This window comes from Pyxicephalus adspersus, chromosome 11 (assembly GCF_032062135.1).
Source record: "Pyxicephalus adspersus chromosome 11, UCB_Pads_2.0, whole genome shotgun sequence".
NCBI classification, from domain to species: Eukaryota; Metazoa; Chordata; class Amphibia; order Anura; family Pyxicephalidae; genus Pyxicephalus; species Pyxicephalus adspersus.
The window spans coordinates 8,591,627-8,604,344 of record NC_092868.1 but is presented as its reverse complement, the minus strand read 5'-3'; the positions used below and the strand labels follow the sequence as shown (position 1 = coordinate 8,604,344).

The window sequence follows — 12,718 nt, the reverse complement described above, 5'->3', positions numbered from 1 at the left end:
TATTGGTGTTCTGTTTGCCCCCATTGGGAAAACTTTCCTGCACTTCCTGCTTCAGTACCCCTTGTCCTAGGGAATACTGGTGCCATCACTTTGTCTTCCAATGACAATATTCTGCAGGTGAATAAGTGTGAATCTTCCCAGTCTTCCAGCCAATACTATTCTACAGTTTTATGCCAATATCTGCACCAGGGCACCCTGTTCATTACGCCACGCTCTTTTATTCTTCCTACCATTGCTTCATTCCCTTGCATTCAGCGTTATATTTTTCACTTGCATGCAATAATAATTTTATTTGTTTTATTGATGTGCTTGTTTGGTCATGCTTGTGGTTTATTGTTTCTGTGTTCTAGCTGTTCCAGGAAATGGAATCCTATTACAAATAGGTGGGACTGCTCTTAATATGGACTAATGTGCTTTTTTAAAGTGCACCTGTCACAGGAAAATGGGGCCGCCATTGATGGCTTGCTGAAAGTGTTGGTGGCTACTGGCGGGAGGAAGCATTTCCTCAGTCTCCTACTCCCAGTGATTAGTCTGCAACATTGTTTCTTTGCAGCAAATCACTATGTGAGGAACTTTTGTAGCAGGACTGATCTGTGTCTGGTATGACTATATCATCTCTGCTGCAGTAAAGCTGCGTACACACTTCCAATTTTTGTCGTTGGAAAGGATCTTTCACGATCCTTTCCAACGACAAGGGAGTGCACGATGCATGAACGGTGCTGTACATACAGCACCGTTCATGCTCTATGGAGAGGGGAGGGGGAGAGCGACGGAGCGGCACCCTGCTGCGTGCTCTCCCCTTCCCTTTCATTAGGATCGGTCGTCGTCCATCGTCCGTGGATCCGGCAGGTCGGTCGTCCGGACGATGGACGACACCGACTGTACACACGGCAGATTTTCGCCCGATAATTGGCCGATGCCGATTATCGGGCGATAAAAATCTGACGTGTGTACGTAGCTTAAGTCTGGAAGTAGATATTCTAGGAATGTGATACTGACCTTGGCTGATACCTGAACAAAAATGGTACCATCCCTTTTGGAGAGAATAGCAGATGATTCCAATGGGTAATAACCACTCTTAGACATTACTGAGCATGCATGGAAAAAGGTATCTGATGTATCGTTCCTATTTAAGAAAATACAGATGAGCATAACAGCCAGGCAATCAGCATTTTCAGAAGCAGAGTTAAGCAATGGCAGCGGTTTCATAATAGGTTTACTTAAATAAAAAGTGTAGGTGTTTCCAGGCTGTGTTTATGACAAAAGTTACTTTGGCTTTCTCAATAATAATTGCTTTGTTCAGCAAGTTTAGAATGATGAAATCCAGTTACACATACAGCTCACCCTGATTCACTCCACTGATGATGGAAAGTCACAGAGTGCAGATTAGGTTGCTGAAAGATTGAGCGTTAGAAAAAAAAAAGATGTAACCTTGTCATAGCTCCACCATATACACTGGTGGTTGGTGGTCCAAGGAGATAGATATTTAGTGGATGACATGGGGACAAGGGGGGGATGGTCTATTAGGATCAGTGGCTTGTGGACCATGAAGGTCTACGGTGGGATGGTCCAAGGAGACTGATTGCTGGTGGTCCACAGAGACCAGTGGTCAATGGTCTATGGAAATTGGTGGATGATTGTTCATGAAGACTGCTTGCTGGTGGTCCATGATGGTGACTGATGGTACATAGCGGTTGATGGTTGGTGGTTCATGGAGATTGATGGTGGGTGGTCCAATGAGAAGAGTGGTTGGTGGTCACAAAACCAGCAGCACATGGTCCATGTGGACCAGTGAGGGACGGTCCATGGAAATCAGGGTCCATAAAAGTTTATGGTTGGTGGTCCACGATAACTGGCGTTGGGGTCCACAGTTGATGGGATTGCATTGGGGAATCATTGCCCTTTACATGGTCACTTCATACATAATACTTTCAAAAACATATGATCTATGTTGGCTACTTGACCCTTTTGAAATATTTTCCCACTTCTTGTTCTTTTTAATGTGGTCTTTGAAACAGGAAGACCAGTGGTAATATAGAAAGAAAACACAGCGAGAGGACTTTAACCCTTTCCTGCCTGCTCCAAGTTCTTAATAAAAACCCTTAAAATGGTCTTAAGTCTTTCCTGCTTGGCCCTGAAAAGTAAAGAAGGAATGCACCTTCGAAAACATGTCCACATGTCCACATCACCTTTCATACATTAAACGTAACACATTTATGTTTGAAGCAGTCTTTAGGAAGACATTGAAGCGGAGTTCCCCTACAGGTCTCCTACCCCTACAGGCCTGCTGGAACTTGTCGTCCTCTAAATGGCCGGAGGCGATTTTGGAGGATATCATCTTTTGGAGAGCGGCATTGAATTTGCCGTAATAAGGATGGAAGTCAGTCTGCTGTTGGACGTCTGCCCTCAAGTTTCTTCACCCTGCGATAGTGGGAGGTTTGTCCTGTCTGAGATTTCCCGCAAGGCCCCCGGCTGATGCGATTCTGAGTCACCACCCAACGTGACAACAGACCATCAGCAGCTCCAAGTGACGGTGATATAGGGGGCGTTCGGCATGGTGTTTGTCACTTGCGCTCTCCAGGCTGTCAGAGCTACTTGTGTGCTAGAACACTTTTATTAGCCTGCGTCATATCATGATATGGCGGAACACGGAGCGTCATATCAGCACATTGCAGGCACTTGGGGGATTAACCTCTCATGGACTGGCGGTGCTATGAAGACTCCAGGCAAAGGCGACTAAAAATGTTGTCTGCTGACCTCAAGGTCCATTATATCAAACAACTTACTCTTTACTAAATAGTTCCTGCAGGAAAATTAATGCACAATAAGCCACCAAGACAAAGGCATTTTTTTTACCCTTCTTCATGTACTAAATTGGAACTCCAGGGGCAAATGTTTCCTGTCCCTAGCAGCAAATTTGACCACAGTCACCTTTGATGGAGAGGCCTCTGTCTGGACCAAAGCTGCAGTAATTATGAGAGGATGAAGTTATTATTGCTGCAATGCATGCTAGGCCGCCTGAATATCCACCGCAGTTCTTTATTATTCCTGTGTGCTTTGTGAATGCAACACATTTCATTCATTTTGAGTGGATAAGAATGCGCCTAGCGTGCTGCATGCCACACATTTATTACAGTGCAGTACTAATCCATTACAATGTGTTGTATAACGGTTCTGTTCAAAATGAACACCAATGCATCACACCACCGTGCAGGATATGCATTACCATATGTCATATTTCACCACGCATTTTACAATGCATTAACAACATGCAAAGGCATTAAAGGAGCATTAAAGTTGAACTAAATCCACTTTACTAACTGGTCCCTGCTCCCTCTGCCGTCTTCTTTCTCCTGTCAATGATCTTCAGCCATCTTGACTGGCTGGCCGGCATCACTTAACTCCTGCACAGGCACTGAATATCATTTATTCCTGCACAGGAAAAGCTGGGATTGCCGGGTATCCTATGTGTGTGTGTGTGTGTGTATGTATGTATGTGTATATATATATATATATATATATATATATATACAAATGATGAGTGCTGACTTTATTAAAAAGTCAGAAAGCACCAGACCAATAGCATTCAGCCCAGAAGACCGAGGATATCTATGAGTGGAAAGAAGTAAATAACTGTATCAGTATTACATGCATTTATCATTTAGCACAGGGGTGTCAAACTCTGGCCCACAGGCCAAATCTGGCCCTCAATGCCTTTTTTTTTTTTTTGGCCCACCAAAGAATTTGAAAATGAACTACATCTCACCCACCCGCCCACGTTACCACCTCACATCATCATTTTGAATACATGCAATACATAGACATTATTTCTGTATACCCATCATGTGACACAAAGCCTAGGCAATGATCACATGGTGCCTGACTACCAGGGCATTGTGTTTGTTTCAATCCATTAGAGACTGCATAGCGTAATATTTACTGTCAGACAAACTTGTGATGTGAGAGGATGGACAACACACAGGCTGCACAGATAGATATAAATTAGTCTTTTCAACCCTAAAAAGTTTGTAGAGGGTTTGTTTTTGTTAGTTATGAATGAAGTAGTAAACTTTCTCAATTTTTTCAATAAATTTAAAGTTTGGCCCCCAACTTGGTCTACCTTTTTAATTTCGCCCCTCTGTGTATTTGAGTTTGACACCCTGATTTAGCAGATGTTGTCTATAATAAGCTGATCACAATTACATATACCTCTAAATATATATATATATGTTCTTGCATTGAGGATCATTTTATTGTTACTAATCGGCAGTGTTTATATATGACTCATATACACAATGTAGATATTAGGCAATAAACACAAGTAATTGGAGCGTGAGAGGCACCAAGTATTAGTAAGATGTCAGTGGACTCCAGGTTACAGATTACACAATGACAGCTCCCCGTAAGACCTGTCATGGATCCGGTGACTACACCGATGGGAGTAACCAGGGCAGGAACCGTCTCCTTCTATCTTTACAATGCCATGCACACAGGGTTATGATGTGTGATCAGGAGGATCATTTGTCGTGTACAAAGGACCTGTCTTGTGAATTGATTTAAGTGACCTGTAAATGAAAAAAATAAAATACCAGGTGTAAAAATGCCAGTAATAATATGTAGGGATTACTGAAACAAGACAAACAAGAACATGCTATGTAGGTATCTATTGTGTGCAGCCCATGTTATTGGTACCTGCCATGGAAATGCACAAAGTCACAAAGCTTTAACACAAAAATTAAGAATTTTAATTATACCATGTGACTGCAAATTGCAACTCTAATTGGCGAATAATACAACTCAAGAATTCTGATATAAAGAGGCCCTGTCACCAACCTGACATTGCAAATTTAAACTCTTTCTTTAATTTTCTTTCCATGCAATATTTTTGAATCACTTACAAGGTTTTTTGGGGAGGACCAAGACAACTCCCCTTTCTTCTTAATGTATCATATCCCTGCTTCTTCACATCCCTCCTTCTTTTTTTGTTGGTCCAGCTCCTCTGATCCTATCTTTAGCTACCTATATAACCTTTTAAATAGATAAAGCACGGAAAGGGCAATAAGGCTCTGTTGAGTGATAGCTCTGGATCTCCAGGGGCTGCCGATATCACATCTATGATGGCGAACCCCCCCTCCCCCCTACTGGGAGTCTCAGGGTTTTTTGATGTCTACAAAACGGAGGCTTTTACCAAACTACCAAAATACTTCTCATGGGATTATATGCATGTAGTTGAAAATAACGGTCTGGTGACAGGGTCTCTTTATTGCACAAAGCCAGGTCAAGCTGAGACTTTGCCCCAGCATAATGCTGGAGCAAGCTCATCATGCACAAAGGTGGCACCACCCATCGGTTGGTGCTGGAGAACACAGGTTGGTGGCTTTGGTATACAAGCAGAAAATCATTTAGATGCTTTGGTGACACAGATCCTGTGATGAGAAGGTTGATGGTATAAGCAGAGCTTTGTACATGGCTTCTTCTCTGTTCTCTCCCAGCATGCAGAGGCGGCGGGCAATCAGGTCGAACAGGGGCTGGAGGTCAAACAGATGAAAGTCATGGACAGAATCTCCGAGCTTGAAAAGGACATCCGAGAGCTGCAGCTGCAGAGACGTGAGCTGAAAATCGAGGTAACCTTAAGAATGGAGTCTTTGTGAACCTCAATGCATTTCCTATTCTGCCTGTCTAAAAAACATCTAACACACAGGAAGGAATAAATTCCCTTTGTCAGCCTTGGAAAAAAACAGTCGTTTTCAGGAGCCAATGATGTCCATGGACATGGGTGTCCAAAGACCTAAAAAACACAGCCCACCCTCCTTAGCTCCCCAATGTAATCTACCTAAGTATTCTTCCAATCTACACTTGTGCCTATGCCGTTACTCCCCTTGAAAGCAGCTGTACTCCTACTGTTCCATATAAACCCAACACAAAGGTGTCCAACAGGGTGAAGGCCTAAGCACTATGCGCAGACCACTTGAGTCCTTCTACCCTAAACTCAGTAAACCATATCTGGAAGGACCTTCCCCAAACAAAGGTTGAAGGTGCAGAATTATTTAAAATGTCTTTGTATCACATGGACACTTTGCTGGAAACCTCTAAACTCTAGTACGTTGGAGAACTGTCCTTATTTGACGACAGTATGTGTGATGGTTGGGTTCCTACATAAAATGAACTATATAGGTAGATGAGATGCCCATGTGTCTACATACATTCACTTATATAGGTAGATGTGAGGTTTGGGTGTCCACGTGCCTAGGTAATAAATATGTGTGATAGTCAGGTGTCCACTAATTTTTGGCTATCTATGTAATATTGATAATCATGTGCCCCCATGCTTTTGGTCACAGAGGTAGGTGTAGTCAAGTTTCTGCATCCTTGTGGCCACAAATTTAGGTATGATGGTCATGTGTCTGCCTGTTTTGGTCATAAAGGTACGAGTGATACTCGGGTGTCTATTCACTTCTGTCTGTATAGGTAAGTGTGACCGTCCTGTCCATGTGATTTTGTTCACATAGGTAGGCTGCATCATATTGGCTCAGAGGTGGGTGTGTTGGTCAGGTGTCCTTATCCTTTGGTTAAAAAAGGTGAGTGTAATAGTCGGGTGTCTAGATGCTTTTGGTCACATAGGTAGGTGAATTAGTTGGGTTTCTTCATTGATTTGGCCACATAGGTAGGTGTATTGATCAGATACCCACATAATTTTCCCCATATAGGTAGGTATGTTGTTCCAAAGTCCCCATGCTTGTGGTAAATGATGGTGTACCTTAATAAAGACCTGTCACAGAGCAGAATGTGATGACTTGGATACCATTAGTTGCCTGCGGGGTTGAGTATTGGCTCTGGCTGGGGACCATACTCGAGGAAAAGCACTTTTGTTTCAGACTTCTTTCTTTGAAACTAGCATGGGAGTCCAACAGCAGCCATTTCCATCTCTAGATTCCCATGCAGGTGTTTTGTTTGTAGAGAATCAGCAATAGTTTTTGCAGAACTCTCATGTTGTGTCACTATGAGATGTCATGAGAGAAGCTGAAGAAGGCAAAAAAACAAACCTGAAGCAAAATAAACAGGATCTGAGGGGATAGAAAACAGTTCAGCATATTTGTTGTAGCATTCCCTCCGCAGCAGGCACTGGGTGAGCTTCTCTTTTATTATCTTGTAGTCTTTTATCTTGCCAGGGCACCCTTGTCCTTTATTCTGTGCTTAATGCAGAAGTACCGACCAGATGTGTTTTAGCTTTTGGACAGGGTGAGGTAGCAATAGGAACTCTCAGACGTTAATTTTCTTTACCATTCTAAAAGTAAATGCCTTGATTACACCGAGGGCGCAATGTTTTGGTGTGTGCTGTAGTAACCATTGGTGGGCATCTTCAGGTGCCAGCAGCCCCGGGAATGTCTAATAGGGGAACCATTGTTGACTTTTGTGGTCCCCTAAAGTGCTATTGTCCACATTTTTAGGGCACTTGGAAGGTTTTCCCCTTGACCTCTATTTTGAAGCTTGATGCCACAAAATTCCATAAAAGCTGTGCTGACGTTTTTCAAATTTTCACTCAAAGCCAAAATTCTTGCACTTCAATTATATCTAATGACTCTAAAGCTATGTACACACGTCCAATGGTTCTCGCCCGATAATCGGCTCAGGGCGTGTGAATCTGGCATGTGTATAGCGCCAGTCGTCCATCATCCAAACGACCGTCCTTGCCAATCCACGGACGATGGACGACTAACGATCCTAATGCAGGGGAAGTGGGAGAGCGCACAGCAGGGTGCCGCTCCGTCATTCTCCCAGAACGGTGCTGTATGTACAGTACTCGTTTATGCATCGTACAATAATAGTCGTTGGAAAGGATCGTGAAAGATCCTTTGCAATGACTATTATTGCAAGTGTGTATGCGGCTTAATCCTCAAAGGGCTTCTATTGTTTAGACATCACAAGCACCATTGTCTGGCATCAGTCTGACCCAAACCTAAGCGTAAGTTTCCCAAATGTTAGAGAGATCTCCTGTTATCTTTCTAATATATCCAACAAAAAGGAAAATTAGGCAAAAATAAAACCATTAATCAAAATCATTAATAAAATCATTAATCCAATGCAGAATAAAAATCTTTTTTCTTTTAAGTATTTCATAAACCTTAGGAAGGTAGAAAGCACAAGATTTTCATTTCATATTAACACAATTTACCTACATGGGCTGCAAGGAATTATGCACAGCTGTTGCTGTGTAGTTTTTGTGCATCTGGCCGCTCTGTAATTCTATACGTTCACATTGTGTGTGCCAATACACTTAAGAAAAGAGATTTCTCTTTCTGTGCAAAGTGTTTATGTGCACACCAGAACACAGGAAATCTCTCTTTTCATTCCTTGTGCCCCTTGTTAACTCCCTGATTTTTTTTCACCCTTTATGATCAATCCTTAACATGTCACAATGGGTCCCTATGCCAGCCGCTTTGCATCACACCTCCATGCCTTGACAAACCAGAATTTCAAGACCGCTTGCCCTGGGGGGGAGGAACCCGAAACTGGAGGAGGGAAGAGATGGCACTGAAGTCTGGGAAAATCAGACATGAAACTAATAAACAGGATACTCATTTACATGATATCACACTAGAAATGTTGGTATAATTCACCCTCTCCCCCACACCCCATGTATGATGTTCTGGCATGTTTGCCGTTGTAAAGATTAAGTCACCTAAAATGATGTTAAAATTGGAATCTGGTGGGATTCACCACCCCCAGCCCCTTATGTTTCCTGTGTATAGTGACAGGCCACTTTAATATTAAACTAACTTTATATTGGAGTGCATAAGTCTACATTTTTGAGCACTCCGAGGGCCCACCAATTGAGTTCTATTTTGAGACCATTTATGTATTGATGCAAAGACCGTTCCTAATATGGAAAAAGGATTTTGTTCGAAAAAATAATATAATATATACATTTATACAAAAGGAAGAATGGAATTTTAATGAATAAAATGTTTGTGCAGATGCTTGGTATGTAGTAACGTCCCAATTTAAAAAGATGTATTTTTGGATTGGTATGGAATGTGATTACCACTTTCATTTTATGGCATAAATCTTCATATGAGGCTAGGATCACTATTCTTTACGAGTTTGTTGCATTCATTAAACTGAATTTATTGTTTTATGTGCAATAACAAATGAATATTAAATGAAGAGGCTGACAATGCACCAAAATGCCCTATTAAAGAAAAATGAACCATTTTTGGTAATGCACTGCTATGTGGTTTGGTGGCTTGCAATGTATGTGAATTGGAGCTATGTTGTCTTAGGACTGGTTTTGGAGGAGGGGGAGAAAACTAGGCAATTGCCCGGGGCTCTCACCTTCTCCAGAGGCCCAACTAACAAAAGCAGGGGGTGCAGGAACTGAATTTCTGTGCATTTTGAAGCACTGCGTAACTTCATAACTGCCCAGATCCCCATTATGTCCTCTAGTCATTTCAAATGAATGATGCCACTATCACACATACTTTGCACTGATGTGTGTGTTTAGGTTATACTGGCAACAATCATAATGGACAAGGATGCACTTGGGGGATAGCTTCCATTAAGCTAAGCTTATAGTAGTTTGGGATCCTTCTGCACAGTCCACACTTAAAAATCAAATCCAGCCACCCCATTTATGGATATGGCTGAATTGTAAATCATCGATAAACTTACTACATAGTGTATGTGGTCTGGATCCAGGTAAAAGTTGGGGAAGAATAATCTCACATTATTTCCCTCTTGGCCCCAGGCTTCTGTCTTTCAACATCTGATGTCTGTTTATTTTCCTGGTATAACAAGCTTATGTGCCGAGCCTCTGACCTTCTCAATGTGTACTGTTTATAGAAATAGCAAGCCTTTGTTAAAGGCTGTTTTTGTACTCTCAGAGACTGTCAGAAAAGTATATAGATGAAGTGAAAATGTAAACAGTCAGTTTTACGGGTAGGACCTCCCTGGTTTAAAGACGAAATCTTGCCACAGACATTGTGCTGTGGATGGACATCCAGATTCTACTTCAATGTAAAACTTCACATGGCACTTATTTTATTTTAACACTTGTGGTCAGTTAGAGCTGATTATCTGACAAATGTTTTCTTCTAGTTTTTGGTCTTTAGAAATATACCTGACTATGGAAGCCCTTCTCATCCTTTTATTAAAGGGGGAACCTTTAAAAAAAAATTAGTCTGGTCTTAGGGAACCCCTGACAATAATAATACCCACAGCCTATAGTACATTGGCATGGTGGTCAGTAAGAAGGATGCCTCTTATATTGATGAATAGATTGAAGTATGCCACCCTTACAGGTAGCCCAAAGGATCATTTATGTGGGTGGTAACTTACCTGAGAGGTACAAATTGCTCATTGCATAAGGAACCCCTAACAGCCTAGAACCCCGGGGCTCATGGTTCAAAAAGGCAAATAGACAGTGTTGACCCCATTTAGTGTGCAATAACCAATATTTATTCTCAAAGTACATTTCTGGAACATCAACACAACTTAGAACAGGAAGCAACAGAAAGATTGGGCCCATTGGCTTGACCTATATTTAGATGATGCACAATGTTCCTTGCAAAATCAGTAGGGATAGTCATGGATTGGGAAGACAGTCAGATTTACCAGAATTGTTTGGAAGATTTTACCCATTGGTTTGGCCTATATGGAGATGATTTAAAATATACACATCCTCCTGTGTTCCTTGCATAATCAGTAGGTATAGGCATGGACTAGGAAGACAGTTGGGCTAAACAGAGTTATTTTTTTTAAGATTGGACCCATTAGTTTGGCCTATATGGAGATGATGCATGATATACACACCCTTCGGTGTTCCTTGCAGGATCAGTAGGGATAAACATAGACTGGGAAGACAGTGGGGCTTAGCAGAGTATTTTTGAAAGATTGGGCCCATTGGTTTGGGTTTTATGGAGGTGATGTATGATATAGGTATACTCTGATGTTCTTAGCAGAATAAAGTATTAGTAATAAGATAATGTCTGGGAAAACAATGGAGCTTAGCAGAGTTATTTTTTTTAGATTGGGCCCATTGGTTTTAACTATATAGGGATGATGAATGATATACACTTTTTATGATGTTCCTTGAGGTATAAGTAAGGATAGGCATAGACTGGGAAGACAGTGGAGCGTCACACCGTTCATTTTTTAAAATTGGGCACCTGGTTTGGCCTATATGAAGATGATGCTCAATATATGCATATCTCAATGTTTCAACTATTACACTCACCTTTTTTAACCAAAGGATAAGGACACCTGACCAACACACCCACCTCGGAGCCAATATAAGGCAGCCTACCCATGCGAACAAAATCACATGGACATGACGGTCACACTTGCCCAGAATGAATTGGGATAGGCATGGATTGGGAAAGCTAAACAGAATTCTTTTTTTTTTAAATTTGAGATTGTTTTGGCCCAAATGGAGATGATGCATGATATACACATCCTTCGATGTTCCTTACAGAATTGGTAGATATAGGCATGGTCTAGGAAAACAATGTGGTTTAGCAGAGCTCTTCTTTTTAAAGTTGGGTCCATTGGTTTGGCCTATGTGGAAATAATGTATTATATACGTATCCTCTGATGTTCCTTGCAGAATCAGTAGGGTGGGGCATGGACTGGGAAGACAGTGGGGCGTTCTTTTTTAAGATCGGTCCGCCAAAAATTAAGTCTAATTTTCTTTATATGAGCAGCATTAACCTTAAACTAGCTTGCTTATCTTAATTTCCCGAAAATGTCCAAAGCGTATATTTTACAGATCTACATTTCCTTCACCGGTTATGGTAGATTTCCGGCTTATATGATGTTTACATGTTTTCCGCTGAGAAACTCTCCCATGCATCTCCCTCCTCCCAGAATGTGTACAGTGGTTGGATGTTTATACTGTGTGTCTGCACAGGTGCACGCCGCTGTGTGGGTGTTGTATGTCACTGAACAATACTCTAGCTTAGCACATCTTTATACAAGCTTCTTTGTGTAATGACTTCTGTAGAAGCAAACTGCCGGGAGCCCAATTTACTTATTATCCAGGATCTGTTCATGAAGATGCTGTTAGTGTCGGAGATAAAGGATGAGGTCTGTGTTGGGATTAATGCCTAACCAATGGCATTGGGTTTAGCATTTACCAGCTGATGTAGCTAATGTAGCTTGGAGAAGGGGGGCTGAAGGAGGCATTTGGTAATTGCTCTACACATCATTAACAATATGCTTGCATCTATGCCAAGCTAAATCTAACTAGTTGCTGTGGGTAACATTCTTTTTTTTTTCTTTTAGACAGCAAGTGTTCTCTATGCTGTCTACCCATGGTCTCTCACTGGTAGTCACGTAGGAAAAAAGTAACCTAGTGTGTGCATTTGTTTCCTATATATTAACAAACAGTAGCAGTAATATGAAAATATACTTATCAACAAAAAGTCCAACATGCAATGCATGGTAGCTTATTTTGTTTTTTGTGTCATTGTAAAATAAATGTGTTACAGAAAATGTTTTACAACTCCTCAGGGGTGGGGCTTGTTTTACATTGTTCATTTTTCTTGCCTTTCAGACGGAGATGGAGAGGGCTCTTCTGGAAGGAGAGCTGAGGACAGAGAAGAAAGAGATGGAGAAGGAGGAAGAGACGATCCGTGTCATGCATGAACAGCTTGGAGAGATTGAGAAGAAGTGGCAGGAAGAGAAAGAGAAGGTGAAAATTTGACGCTCTCATTGATAGACC

At 41.6% G+C, this 12,718-nt stretch overlaps 1 protein-coding gene across 4 annotated transcripts in view; it reads left to right on the top strand.

Annotated features, from left to right (window-relative positions):
* PHLDB3 (pleckstrin homology like domain family B member 3) overlaps positions 1-12,718 on the top strand; it is a 57,626-nt gene that overhangs the window by 27,420 nt on the left and 17,488 nt on the right. For 3 of the 4 annotated variants that reach the window (XM_072425628.1, XM_072425629.1, XM_072425630.1), the window contains exons 3-4: positions 5,493-5,624; positions 12,551-12,688. In XM_072425628.1, the coding sequence (XP_072281729.1) occupies positions 5,493-5,624; positions 12,551-12,688 (270 nt within the window). The remainder of the gene's footprint in view (positions 1-5,492; positions 5,625-12,550; positions 12,689-12,718) is intronic. The other variant, XM_072425631.1, reaches the window with a different exon arrangement.